The 15,540-nt window shown below is 35.7% G+C and overlaps 1 protein-coding gene across 1 annotated transcript; it reads left to right on the top strand.

Annotated features, from left to right (window-relative positions):
- Positions 1-774: 774 nt before the first annotated feature.
- On the top strand, positions 775-13,686 carry LOC131972384 (ceramide synthase 5-like). The gene is made up of 10 exons (XM_059334218.1): positions 775-1,186; positions 2,307-2,409; positions 2,613-2,743; positions 4,749-4,806; positions 5,343-5,393; positions 5,546-5,638; positions 6,342-6,470; positions 8,028-8,134; positions 8,227-8,383; positions 12,693-13,686. Exons 1-10 carry the CDS (start codon positions 1,011-1,013, stop codon positions 12,834-12,836), a joined length of 1,149 nt encoding a protein of 382 aa, XP_059190201.1. The 5' UTR covers positions 775-1,010; the 3' UTR covers positions 12,837-13,686.
- Positions 13,687-15,540: the final 1,854 nt, after the last annotated feature.

Consider the following 15,540-nt stretch of genomic DNA (forward strand, 5'->3'; position numbering starts at 1 on the left):
ATTTTTTACTACTATTCCTCCTGATCAGTTCTTTGTTTCATAACATTTGTTTCTTGTAATCCCTTTTTGTCTGACCTCATGATTGTAATGCTCCTTAATTGTCAATAAAGACAAAAAAATGAACTATTTCTTCAATATTATGACAGCCTGATGAATGTATAACCTTAATTTCTAATAACTATGTGATTTGTTTTATCATCATAAGTGAATGCACATACTTTATGTACTTCCTCTTTTTTATTTTTTGAATAATAATAATAATAATAATAATAATAATCATAATAATTATTATTATTATTATGATTATTATTATTATTAGTTTTACTATTATTTCTCCTGATCAGTTCTTTGTTTCATAACATTTGTTTCTTGTAATCCCCTTTTGTCTGACCTCATGATTGTAATGCTCCTTAATTGTCAATAAATACAAAAAAATTGACTATTTCTTCAATATTATGACAGCCTGATGAATGTATAACCTTAATTTCTAATAATTATATGTTTTTTTTTATCATTATAAGTGAATGCACAGACTTTATGTACTTTGTATTCTCTGCGTGACCAATGTATGTACCTCTTTTTTCTTTTTTAAATTATTATTATTATTATTTTCACTATTATTTATCCTGATCAGTTCTTTGTGTCATGACATTTGTTTCTTGTAATCCCTTTTTCTCTGACCTCATGATTGTAATGCTCCTTAATTGTCAATAAAGACAAAAAAAAATACAACTCTGTGTTCATCCCACAGTCTCTGGTTCATCCTCAAGTGGAAAACATCATTGAAAGTTGCCTAATCAGTGTGGTGGGTGTTGCCTTTCCGACTGACGTGTCAAGCAGCGGTCCTACTCTTTTACTGCTGCTGTTGACGGGAGGAGGTGGAAACATCTCCGCTAAGGCTTTCACTCTGTTAACCTATGAGACCAGATGTTCAACAAGTAACTCTCACGGCTTTTTGTTTCACCTTTCTTTGCTTATACTGTTGATCGCGAGTGTTTTTCTGCTCCCCGATGACTTCCTCTATCTCAGCCTGGTTTTGGAGTGAGAGATTTTGGCTTCCCGAAAATGTTACATGGGCGGACCTGGAGCGACCACCACCTGGTGTGGAGTATCCCCGAGCGAGACACATACTGTACGCCTTACCTCTGGCTGTCGGAGTTTTCCTTCTTAGAGTGCTTTTTGAAAGGTAAAACACACCCTGGCACTCATTTGTTTTTATTTTGCGAGGGTAAAGTTCTTCATTTGGGTGCGTGATCTGTGTGCGTGCTCCAGGCTATGTGGCAACTGTTGCTCATGAAGGAAGGGAACTAAAAAAAACAAACAACCAAAATCATTGCAATCTTATTAAATGAGTCACCCTTTTGTGCACGCAAACTATCTGGAATCTGGAGGGATCTCTGAGCCGCTGCTGTTGTCACACAATTTTGTCATAAAGTCAGGCAAACCTCTTTTTAACAAATAGGCTTCATGACTGCTTCTCCATGTGACAGATAATTATAAGCTACTACTCTCCTTGTTGTTGGTTTTGCCATAGCCTCTTATTAATAGTGTTAGCATTCCTTTGAGGTGATGGTACATGTAATGACTCCACTGGCTTGAAACGCATGTTTACCTTGCTCTGCAAGATAGTTGTATAGTTCAAAACCAGTCTGTACGGATATATCAGTCTTCAGCAGTACAAACTTGAAAGTACAAAAAGTTTTGCAGCAGAGTTCAGCTAAATTATAGGTTGTGTATGAAACCTTACTTTAGAGTAAAATCACAAATGAAAGGGCAGGCCCGAAGCCCAGTCTGTGGTTCTATTCATTCACTTTCTCCATGTTTAGGAAACTATTCCTATTAAGTGGGGTGCTGGGAGATAAATTGCTGACTTTGAGCAAGAACACTGGTCAACTCAGATGATCTTGTGACACACATATTTTGGTTTGAGGCGGCCCTCCCATCCCTGTCTCCTATACCCTCACATGACGGAGGTCATCATGCTCTGTTTAGACGAGGTGCTACATTCCCCAGGATTCCTCTCAACGCTTCTTCTCTTATAGGCGCTATTGTACACTCGTCCCCTCCCTTTATGACAAAGTCAAACATTACTTTGTGAACAAATTGCAGACTCAACAGTTCAAGTCAGTGAAGGAAGCTCTTAGCCAATCTTGGCTAATGGTTCATCTGTTCCTATAACTTGCTCAACTTATCTCCATGACTGTCTCTTAATGCCTCACCATCTCTGTGTCCACCTCCCTGCCCCCACACTCTCTCTCTCCCTCTTTTTTTTTTTTTTTTTTTTGCCTCCGTCTGTGTGTATACAGGCTAGTGGCCAAGCCCTGTGCCCACATACTTCAGATTGAGGCGGGAGTGCCTCGACAAGCTCAGCCCAATGCGGTCCTGGAGAAGGTGTATCTGTCCAAAACGGTACATAAAGCCTACATTTGTTCTGACATGCATTAAATATTCCTCTGCATGCTGGAATACTGATGTTGCTGCACTGGAATACACCAACACAGGCATAATGACACGTTGAGTAAATAATTAAAGCAATGTGACAGTCATACTTCTAACATGTATAGACTGTGGAAAGCAAGTGATTTCTATTTATCCTGCTTCGTCCTCTTTAGACACCAGACACAAGGCAACTGGAGGGACTCCGCAAGCAGCTGGACTGGGATGAACGGAAAATACAGAGATGGTTTCGGGTCCGTCGGAACCAAGACAGGCCCAGTTTGCAGAAAAAGTTCTGTGAGAGCATGTAAGTTCCAACTAATGTTCGTACTAAGCCGCTGTGTAGTGGGTAGGGTTGTCACGATACTAACATTTTCAACTGGATACCGATACTCAGGAAAATATTCGATGCTCGATACCATTTTCGATACCACAAGGATAAAAAAAAGACCCCCAAATTTAACAGAAATATTTTTATTAACAAGAAAAAAGCAACATGTAAAAATAAGTTAAATACTTATAATAAAAACAGTTGTGCAAAAAGAAACTGCAACTATGATAACAAGCTTCAGGTGTGAGGTAGTGCAAAAAATAAATAAATACAATAAATAATAACAATATTTTTGGCTGTGTGTGTTGTTGTTTGGTTGCAGGTCGACTTTTCTGGGAAAATAACACTTTTCAGTCACCAACATTAATGTAAACTTATGAACTCCTCTGATCTTAACGTTTTAGTATCGATACTTTTTTGAGTATCAATACTTTTGACAACCCTAGTAGAGGGCATACACTGCCATGTAATTTTGTACAGACATTCCCCAAATGAATCCTTCTGACTGTGGTGACCCCCTGACTTCACAAGTCAAAGTTTTCACCTACTAGGGCTGGGCGATATGGACTAAAAGTCATATCCTGATATATTTAGGCTGAATATCGATATACGATATATATCCTGATATTTTTATCACAAAGTGAGAGCAAATGTTCAGCCAAAGTCAAATATGACATGTCTCAAGTAGTTTTATTGGGGTGGGTCACATAGTAATTATCCAACGCGCTCTAGTGAAGCTTAATGCTCAATGTTCCTCGGGCAAATACTGAGTTTGGAAAAACTGCTTTCAGTTTTTCTGCTGCATCTACCTGGAACATCTTACAACATTCACTCAAAGTCAACACAGTTATCACTATGGGCCAGTTTAAAACTATGATAACCAATAACTCTGCCTTTCACTGTAACTGTTTTTAATGTGTTTGCATGTGTTTTCTCTGTGCTGTTTCATGTTTTCTCTGTACTCTCAACATCATTGCAAATGAGGGGTTGCCCTCAATGATTCCTCGAGAAAATAAATAAAGGATAAATTAAATGAAATTGAAAAGTGAACATATATACTGTATAACAACAGCACCATTTATATATAAAGAAAGAAAACAAAATTTAACTATATCGATATATGCGATATGGTCTAATTCCATGTCACATTTAAAAATATATCAATATATTTTTCATATCGATATATATTGCCCAGCCCTATGACATACCCTGTGAAATCTATCAACTTCTACAACTAACTGAGGTGTTAGCATAGCAGGAACTCATTGAGTTTTGGCTGTAGGGTCTGAAATAAGTTTCAGAGACATTTTAAACCCCCCAAAAAGGGAGAGGTCAGGGGGTGGTACTTTCTGTAAGCCACCGATACTCTGCCTAAAATTTGCATCTCACTGATTGGTCAAACACACACAGCACTGCTGCCTTAATAAATACTCAATCAATTTCTGACCATTTTAGGACAAGGGGAGCGCACTTCTCTTTGTTTGATCACTTTAAAAGTAAAGTTGGGCTTTGCTGCCGGCTTCCCAACTAATTATAAAAAAGACAGAGAGAAAAGAAAAGAGAGATCGTGCACGCTGGCTAAGAGCACAGATAGCTGAGAGAGACAGCGTGGCAGAACTGTGAGAAAGCCACTGAATGAGAGAAATAAAATGTGATTATGTGATTGTTTTGTGGCAGTTACTTTCTGAATTACAAAAAGATTACAATAAACACTCAACAGCTGATTTTCTATGCAGCCAGACACATTTTCCTCCTTTGCATTTCAATCACTACATCCAACATGCAGCAATAAATACTATACAACAGGAAATGTCATAGCAGCAGTGAGACCAAACCTCAGGTTTATTCTTTTTTCAGCCTGTTTTTCAGGTAAAATGGGGAACTTAAATAACACTTCTGGGTTGAAATGCAGGTTTAGTCCTTTTTTCAAGAAGAGAACATTGTTCTGGTTTCCCAATTCTACTCTTTTCTTTCACTTCAGGTGGAGATTTACATTTTACCTGGGGATTTTCATCTATGGACTCCAACATTTGTGGGTGGTGAGTTGAATTATCACACCGACACATTTCTTTTGCACAATACTTACACCAGTGCCAGAGAAGGACCAGTGCTCACCACCTGAGTACCCTTTCTAATTGCCAAATACTGGTGGGTCTAATTTCACACCACTAAACATCGGCACAACTGCATCTTTGTGTAAACACACACACACACACACACACACACACACACACCTTAATGTTCCAACAGGTTTTGTTGGTTTTATTGTAGCATTTATGTAATTTTATATTTGCATACAGTTTGATTTGAAACAGCTGCTACATATGAATGATACATTCATGATTAAACTTTGGAAATAAGATGCATACAAAAATAGATTTGAAGTAAGATATATGACAAAGATATACATATAAAATAGAAATATATCCAAGACACATGCATGGAAGTGCTAAATTAGGGTACTGACACTTTTGTTTGGTTCAGTTATGACACTGTTGCATTGCATTAGCAATATATAGCACACTATATATGAATGTTGATCTTATCATATGCAAATCTGCTTTATTTCTGTCAGTCGCCTTGGATGTGGGACACCAGAAAGTGCTGGTACAACTACCCATTTCAGGTGAATATATACATTTATATTTTTTATGAACTGCTTGATCATAATATTCTGCTGCTTATGTTATGACTTCAGTCTGCTCAGCTGCCTATTGTTGGCATGCCAGTGGGGCTACATATTTGTTAAAGGTGTTTTTGTTTGACTCCCTCCAAAAGCCTCTGAGTCCTGGACAGTTTAACCACTATGAAGCTGAACTTGCTTTCTATTGGTCTCTGATGTTTTCCCAGTTCATAGACATAAAACGTAAGGTGAGTCAACAGCAGCTTAACTCACACAATTGTGTTTAATCCTCCCGAATACATCACACCCTTTTTATATCACAACTGTCGTGCAATCTTTCTACATTCACTTCATTTCAAAGCCATGCATGCATGTTTATTATCTGGACTTTCACACCATTACAATGTATTAGAATTAGCGTATTATAATGCACTCCTGCAGAACAGGTTAGACAATAATGCTGCAGCACCACAAAGACTTACAATGCCTCTTATGTAAGGCTTGACATCAGCTAGTGATCCCAGTATTTACATGAGGTTTTTACTGACTTTGACTGGTGTTTCTGACATTACATTACATTACATCACATGGCATTTAGCAGACGCTTTTGTCCAAAGCGACTTACAATAAGTGCATTCAACCTGATGGTACTAGACATAGACCATAGGAATCAAGTAAGTACATAACTTTAAGAGCTAACTGTCATTGCTACAGGAGTGCTATATGTTAAAGAAGAAAAGAAGAGAAAAGAATAAGAGCTTTTTTTTTTATTTTTTATATATATCTGTTAGGTGACCATGACTTAGCCGAGGTATTGTTGGAAGAGATAGGTCTTCAGCCTGCGGTGGAAGATGACCTACTATACTTGTAATGTGGAGGTGTCTCGAGCATCGTATTCACCCCTCTCTCTCTCTCTCTTTCTGTCGTCTCTCTTCATTTCACCAATGACAGGATTTCATGATCATGCTTGTCCACCACCTGGCCACCATATTCCTCATCACATTCTCCTATGCCAACAACATGCTAAGAGCTGGCACTTTGGTCATGTGTGTGCACGATGCATCCGACATCTTCCTTGAGGTAAAGAACTCGGTGATAAAGATTTTTTGGGCGTGTCTCTGGTTTAACTCAAACAAAGCCACACGTTGTTGGCAGTTGTGAACATTTGAGGATACTTTGTGTGAGCTACCTGAAGTACCTGTCTGACAAAGAAAGAGCACATCTTTTACGAGCATTTCAACACCTTGCTGATACTGCAAGGCAATAAACATAGCTGTCAGTCACTGACAGGAGATACACATCTTTTTTTTGTTTTTTAAAACATGTTTGTCGCACATTTTGTTAATTTACAAACGGTGAACAACATAGAACAGGAAGGCACATAATAATGATATGATATGAATAATGATAGCAATAATGATGATAAAAAATTAATTAAATAAATAAATAACTAGGGAAAGAAAGAGAGAGATAAAATAAATAAATAAATAAATAAATAAAATAAAGGGGGGCATTTACAACCACAAAATAAATAAATGAAAAATAAGTAAATAAAAAAATACCTACTTATATCTATATATATATATATATATATATATATATATATACACACACACACACACACATAAACACAGATACATATACATGTCTGTAAAGCTCAAAATGTTTCTACTAAATCAAGATAAAATGAAAAGATAAATCATTCCAGCCATTTACTTCAATATCATATTTCTCAAGGAAATTACAGATAACCTTTCAGATTTTCCAAAACTTGTCAAGCTAGTTTTTCGTGGTGAAGAAGAAAATACACATCTATCTTTAAGATTTCAGTGACAATATGTCATAACTAAAGATAGGGCTGGCGAGAATTGTTATTTATATATTCTTATATATTTTTATTTATGATTTCTCAGTAATGCTCCCGTTTTGTTTTATGTTTTAAATTCAGTGCACCCATTTTCTTTACAGCGATGCGCTTTGCCCTGTTTGCGTTTTCCTGAAGTACTGACTAAGTGACTAACTATATTATTATTATTTGTTTTTTGGTAGGCATACTTGAACTTATATATTTTGGTCTAATTTATTTTATCTATTATTTTTCTATATTGAATAGGTGTTCAGTAGGTTTTGGAAGTGCACTTATGTTACAAAACAGTTTTTAATTTTCTAATAATAATAATAATAATAATACATTTAATTTAGAAGCGCCTTTCTAAACACTCAAGGACACTTTATTATATTTACAACAAGACAGAAGAGGGAATGAAAACAAGACACAAGAAATAAAACAAAACAAAGAAAGTGTGGTTTATGTTTATTATTTATATTTATCAATGTATATATATTTACATATTATATATTTCTTTATTTAACTAATTTTTACATTTATTTTTTATTTGTTTTTCAGTCTAATTATATTGAAATAAAATAAAAAAATCTTCTGTTAAAGTTAAATAAATGCATTTTTTCAAAGTAAATGGGTAGTCATGGCAGATGATCTTGATATCAGTATTAAAAATAAATAATTGTGATTATGATTTTTCCCCCTCCATAACAGAACAGTCCTAACTGAAGATACTGGTGTGATGTTTTTTTTTTTTTTACTGTGAATCATTAATTCCTTATTTATTCCCCAAGGCTGCCAAGCTGGCCAACTATGCCAAGTACCAGAAGCTATGTGATGGCCTGTTTATCGTTTTCAGCATTAGCTTCTTCCTCACTCGACTTGTCATCTATCCTTTCTGGTGAGTGACAACTTATGTATAAATTACCATCTAATGAACTAAAATAATAACATATTGAGAGCTCCAGTAACCCCTCTGTGTGTTTTTTGCAGGGTTGTTTACAGTGTTCTGGTTGAGAGCTGGGAGATTGTTGGGCCCTACCAGGCCTGGTGGTTGTTGAATGGGCTGCTGTTGGTGCTGCAGACTCTTCACATCATCTGGTTCTACCTCATCGCTCGCATTGCAATCAAAGCCATATTCAAGGGAAAGGTCAGTCTGCCTGTCTGTTGTGTTGTAGGGCAGTTTTTAACCACGCCAGTGGCATAATTTTATGAATTTCAGGCCCCGTTCACACGAGGACGGTCTGAACAGAAGACGCAAAAGTGGCGTCGCATCTTCACTTTTTATTCCTCGTTTAGACGAGCATTTTCGGGAGGAAATCTGCTGCATACGGTGACGCAAAAGTGTGTGAAATTCGATTGTATACATTCCAGGCGGCATCACTTAAAGCGATAAGAGCATCTTTGGGCATGCAGAAGTTTTCACACCACACATTTTCATCAGCTACTCCTTCCACAAAGTTCTCCACCATCACTAGATCTCCCAGGTCTCGTTCACAGCCGTCTGGCTCGCCTCCGACCAATTGGTGCATCCAAAATGTGATAGAGGTAATTCCAGATCCTTCTCTGTTCACTAATACTATCTCTACATATCCTGTACATTTGGTGGAAAGACTCCTGTAAGTTTATTAGAGCTGCCAGAGCAGCTTGAAGGTCCGACGCATGGAAATAATCCCACGTTTGTTTATTTTCCTGTACTGGAGCATGGATGTGACGTAAACACATACGTGACGTGAGCAGATCAGATCAGAGTTTTGCGTCTTGGCAGTGTAGACGACACGCTACGGCGGAGCGTATTTAACTTTTCCACTTTGGAAGGTGGTTTCAGATTTTTGCGGTTTTAAGCCCCAAAAAACGGCGTCACCGTCTAAACGAAAGGCACTTCCGATAAAATATTTTGTCGTTTTTACCCACGAGCGTCCTCGTGTAAACGGGGCCTCAGTTGATTCATCACTTTTGTGCAGACCAAATATCTCAAGAGCAAATGGTTAGAATGCCATGAAATTTGTGGTCTCTGCAGGATTACTATTTCTGACTTTGGTGATCCTCTGATGTTTTTTTATATTAAATTTGAAACACATTTACATAAAAGACATACAAGTAAACAAGGGTACTAAGGAAAAACAGAAAAAAAGATGTGGGAAGAGCAGGTTGAGGAACCAGGCCCGCAACAGCTCACACACGCAGGGTTCGTACGGGGGTAAAAAAAATGCATATCATGATATTTGCAACATTCCTACCGAATTAAATACTATGAATAGGCATAAATACTATGTATAGGCATTATGCTGTTCGTTAGCCGCAAGCTAACATTAGGTAACAATTAAAGTTGTTTTAATCACAAAAAGCTACTTACGCCCTGTTGCTAAACACATGCAGCTTTCAAAATAAAAGCACAGTATGTTAAGAGAATCCACCACACAATTTACAAGAAGACTGTCAAAATAAGATGCCTTAAATAAAACATACAAGAACCTTTATTCTCCTTTACAAAATTTCATTAAATTATGCCCCCGGAACCCCTGAATGGTTATTTTTTATTATATGCTCATACTCAAGAGTCAAGAGTATTTTTTTTGTATTTGGCAACTGTTGAGATTTGCACTTTAAACTAAATTTTAGATATTTATTTATTTATACAGACGGGGAAAAAAAAATCATATTTTCTATTTTTTTTTATTTAAGTATTTCCTAATATCGTCAAGAATATCGTTATCGCAAAAATAGCCTGCAATATCGTGATATTCTTTTAGGGCCATATTGCCCACCTCTAGTTGACATCATGATGAACTGAGTGATCCTCTGTCTGTGCTCTTTAACTTTGTTTATAGTGTGTTTTGTTGAGTTTTAAACCAGCATGCTTTTCTGGCTATCCTGGCCGGGGCACTGGCTCAGGCTGGCAGGGGCATGGTTGGCATGGCCGACCTCCCTCCCCCTATTAAAAGGGGAGAGGAAAAAAAGAGAACATTCCTAAAAAACAAGTCAGTCTACAGCAGACAGACTCCCTCCAAAGTGGTCTGGGAGTGGTCCCAGATGGGCTACCACCATCCTCTGGTTCCGGGTGCGGCTCAAAGAAAGATCACCCTAAATGAAAACGCTAAAAATCAAATAATTGGTAACAATTTATATTAAGGTCCTTGTAATAACCATTAATTAACAAGTAATAAGGCCCTTGTAAGTCCTTACAAGATGCTTATTAACATTATTGTGTGTTTATAAGCTTATATAAGTGTTAATAATGGCATTACAAACACCCATAGAGACTTTAAAAAAAGGACTAAAACCATTCCTTTTTAGCAAAACCTTTGGTTCCTCCCATCTAGATGGTTTTTAGATTATGTATGTATGTTTTCTGTTTTTAGCTGTTGTTTTTTTGTTTTTGTTTTTGTTTTTTAATCCTTTTTATAATTAGAATGTTATACTTTTACCTGTAGCACTTTAAGATTTCCTGTAATGTAAAGTGCATTACAAATAAAATGTATTATTATTATTATTATTATTACCCATGACCCACCCATTATGTCTTTGCCATGCCTTTATTAATCTTATTTTGTTTGCTTATTGATATTAAAATATACTTTATTGCTCATCTATTATAAGTTAACTATAAGTTAACTATGCCTTTTTGTAACTACCGGCTCTAAAGCGAGAACAATGCCTTATTACTTGTTAATTAATGGTTATTAAGGACCTTATTATAAAGCGTTACCAAATAATTTTATCCTCAATAAAACATTAACACTGCCATTTTTTCCCTCTCTGATACACATCCCCGCCCCTCACTGTACACACCAACCTGTCACTTAACACCAATACATACCACGGCCTCTAATACAAACATACACACATGAAAAACACACACACATTCCCCACACATACCATATTTAATTCCAGTCTAATCTCTGCTCCTCAACTCATATCCTCACATAAATGATCAGAACTTTTACTGTTTGTAAGTCTGTCCGTTGCATCTGTCTTATTAATTGTCTATGTATATGTCACCTTTTTTGTAGGGGTGCACCGATTGCAATTTTCTGGCTGATCGCCGATTTTTAAAAAGCCTGGCCTGCCGATTCTGATTTTTTTATAACTCACAGCTGAACCTTCAATGTTTGAATTGTATTTTATTGAAAAAGAATAACACAGCAGTATTTATCTTTAACAAATAAAGGAAATCACAATGTCTGAGGTAGTTAATAAAATATTGAACTTAAAATAACAATAGCAACAATTTACAGGACAAACTAACAAAAGAACTGCAACCATAAATAAAGTGACCTGAGTTTTTGGTTTCGTTATAGTGCAACAAGAACAAATGCCCAAATGCAACTGTTCTTTGTTGTCACCCAGAGCACGCTCAGTCATGCAGGAATATACGTACTTGCAGATGCACTGTCAGACCTTTGCGGAGGTAGATAAGATCGCTAGATACGATCGGTTTGACGTAAAAGAATCGGCCGATCGCCGATCCCGCAAAATTAAGGAAATCGGGGCACCCCTACTTTTTTATTTTTGTTATTTCACCAAAAAAAAAGAAACAAAAAGGACTGACCTGCAGAGAGATCGCAGAATGTGGCATCATGTTGTCATCTGTCACATCTGTGACATCAGACTTCAACAGATAATTAAGAAAGAGGGTCAAGGTCCAGTGTTGTGATGATGTAGTATTAGAAGTAGTAATTGTATGCATACTGCAACAGTACATACTTTTTTGTAAGGGTACCTGCAGGACATACTTAAAGTAAAAGAGAAAAGTAGGCCATTTGAATATGATTGGTTTCCCTTTTTGTCAATATTTCAATAGTCAAAACTGATATTCCTTTTTCAAAAGAAAAAATGCAGGCACTCTGGTGTATTGACAAAAGGTGCAATAAAACGGACATGTGCAATACAGTTGATATGTGCAAAACACTCAATTTACCTCATGTATGAATTATAGCATTTTAAGTAGCCATTTATTTATTTTTATACTTATTTAATACATCACATGTCCTTGTTCTTGTTTTTGTCCTTGTTTAGCTCGGTATTTTTTAAATGTTTTTACTCATGTTGTTTTGTGTTATGATTGTCATAACTATGCACCTTATGCAGTGGCACTTTCAATTTCGTTGTATAGTGAACTATATAATGACAATAAAGACTATTTGATTTTGATTTGATTTGATTTGATTTGAAGTTAAAAACCCTTTAGAGACAAGAGACAAAAACACATGTTCTTGTCTCTTGTCTCCATACACCCTGAGAAAGGCACAAGCCAACACGTGTTGGTGTTTTTAAATGTAACCTATGTAAAAAAAAAAAACGGGTTTTTAACTTTTGTCAATACACCAGAATGCCTGCATTTTTTTCTTTTGAGTTCACTGTTTACCCATTGCAAGAGCACCAGTGTATTGAGGGACACCAGCAGTGCTCCTGTTATTCTGTTTTTTTTAAATATTCCTTTTTATTTCATTTTCCAGGTGGCAAAGGACGACCGCAGTGACATCGAGAGCAGCTCCGACGAGGAGGTTTATTCCAATTCCAGTAAAAGTCCCATTCAGAACTTAAAACCAAAGGACAGCAACCACACTAGCAACCTAAATGGAGAAACTTACGACCACTGAGCCACTTTAGGGGATGTTTACTTTCAGTGTGGTTTTTATTCACCTGCTGCGTGCCTGTGTGACCCACATTGTCACTTTGACCCCCTGGGAAGACTTTTTTTCTTTTTCACCAAGAAGGATTTCTTTCAAATGAAGAGTGGACTTTGACATACGGACTTAGCGCTGTCTTACTGAGTCAGGTTTACACTGTGTGAGGTTTACACCTGCTTTTTGCTTACGGGAGCAGACAGAAACGTGTGTGTGGTCTGTCTGCACCTCGCTGTGGGTGTGTGTGTGTGTTCAGAGATAGAAAAAACAGCGTGTCAACACTGCTATTGTCAAACCTTATTTTGTACATGTAAATACATTTTATGAGTGAAATTGGTAATATATTTACAGCTGTAAAAACAAATCACTGCAATCTGCCTTAATGAATATACAGCTTACTCTCCCGTAAGCTAAATCTGTCTTAAAATGCCAAAGATTTCTTATTAAAACATTGTTGTACCAAATCCTCTGATGAATGTGTAAGGATTTTATGATGTCATAAGTCATGTATAATGAGTAGGTCTGCATATGATGATTATTTATATTACTGATTAATCCAGGCATTCACCGATACCAATTATCAGGCTGTTGGGGTCCCAAACAGCTGGATCGATCTACTCAGTTCAATTCTATGTGTATGAACTATACATTATATACTGGAATCTGAATTTCTGTTTTAAGTTATGACCAATTTTTTTTGCTGCATTGAAAATGTTTACACTTGAATTCATGTTAGTTTTCCAAAACATTCTCTGACCATTTGCTGGTGTACAATTTATTATTTTAATAATAAATTACAATTCAATAAATGTATATCTATGCATTTATTTGCCTCATTTTGTTTTAAAAAGTGGGATCAGTGCATCGCTAGATTCATCTGCAGATTGACCTAGAAAATAATAAAAAGTACAATTTCCTTAATATAATTTATAATATTTGTTTCGTCAGACCAACAGTCTAAACCTAAAGATACTTTTGTATGAGACAAAGAAAAGCAACATAAAACATAACAAATTAATGATAAAACTAAATCAGTAAATGTTCCCCAATGTCATTTTTCTTTGAATTATGACGTTAGTTTTCAAAAAAAATTCTTTGACCATTTGCTGGTGTACAATTTATTATTTTAATAATAAACAACAATTCAATAAACGTATATCTATGCATTTATTTGCTTCATTTTGTTTTAAAAGTTAGGTAAATCAATGTTTAAGTAAAGCCTGATGTAACGTTAAGGGGAAAAAAGTGAAATCGGTGCATCTGCAGATTGTTTGACCTAGAAAATAGTAAAAAAGTACAATTTCTTTAACATAATGTATAATATTTGTTGTTTTGTCAGACCAACAGCCCAAACCTAAAGATATTTTATTTTATTTTGTAGGAGACAAAGAAAAGTAACATAAAACTTAACATTTTATGATAAAACTAAATGAGTAAATGTGTCCCAATGTCATTTTTCTTTGAATTATGACTTAATAAGTTATAAAAAGGGTAAATAAAGCTTTTTTGAGAGTAAAATTCAAACGCTTTTCAATGTACCTCAACAGAAAAATTCTTCTTCACATCTACATTGTTACTATAAATGCAATATTGTAAAAAATGAAGTTTACAGAATTCATTTATAGCCACAGCAATGAATGTGTGTTCACACTGTTTTCACCCCATCTGGCACAACTTAAAATAAAGTCACCAACTTCCCCAGGTCCCAAGCAGCCACAGAGACTTTCAATAAATGTAAAACAAGTATGATTTATTTACAATGTTATATCATAGTTAAAACATACTTAACTCTCATTTAGCTCGGGGTAAGCAAACAAAACAAAGGTTCTCTAAACTCAAAATCCCATTAATCTTACCAGGAAATAACAAAATGCAATGTCTAGCCTTCCTTACTAAAGATAAACAGTAGAAATAACAGAAATAGTATTGTACCACATAAAAAATGTTTACTATACCCATATTTGGTATCCATTTTTCCTTCACCTATATGATCTGAGAATTATTTTTCCACTTTAACCTACTTGATCAACATATTGAGTCCAAAAATACACAAAAATCATGAAATCCAATTGAAAAATGATACTATTTTCCACAATAAAAAACACAAATATGCTCAATGAACTGTTTTGGAACTTGAAAATGTAATCATAGGATACAAATATGAACATATAAAAAGGTAAGATTAAATGTAATGAAAACTATATACAAAAAAGTCCCATAAAACATGTATATTTATAGGCGTTTTTTTCCTTGTTAGCTGCAACTCAAAAACAAATATTTCACTTTCTTTATATCATATCTTTGGTTTTACATGACCTAGGAATGTCAAACAAAAATTGGGAGAAAGTTTCAAGTCTGTACTTTGGAATGAAGTTGATAGCAGCGCTCAATGTGACCTAGTTTTTTGTTAAACGTCACATGATCTGATCAGGACGCCATGATCAGAGACCCCAGAGTGCTAATGTGTCTATGTGGTCATTAGCTGAATCCACTAATGGCTGCATCGTCATGGAACACAACTAATTGCATGAAGACATCATTCATAAATCAGACAAACACTCCTTCCTGACTAAATTACAATCATGGCCGTAACAACACTATTTGTTTTACTAGTTGTTTATATAAACTTTGATTTAATGTTTTGATCAACATTATTACCTTTTTTCTTATTTCCAGA

The sequence above is a fragment of the Centropristis striata genome, chromosome 5, assembly GCF_030273125.1.
Source record: "Centropristis striata isolate RG_2023a ecotype Rhode Island chromosome 5, C.striata_1.0, whole genome shotgun sequence".
In the NCBI taxonomy this organism is placed as follows: domain Eukaryota; kingdom Metazoa; phylum Chordata; class Actinopteri; order Perciformes; family Serranidae; genus Centropristis; species Centropristis striata.

Coding starts and splice junctions, on each gene's coding strand:
- LOC131972384 (XM_059334218.1), top strand. CDS start 1,011: ATGACTTCCTCTATCTCAGCCTGGTTTTGGAGTGAGAGATTTTGGCTT. Junction 2,744..4,748: donor AAAAAGTTCTGTGAGAGCAT/GTAAGTTCCAAC, acceptor CTTTCACTTCAG/GTGGAGATTTACATTTTACC. Junction 8,135..8,226: donor CTTGTCATCTATCCTTTCTG/GTGAGTGACAAC, acceptor TGTTTTTTGCAG/GGTTGTTTACAGTGTTCTGG.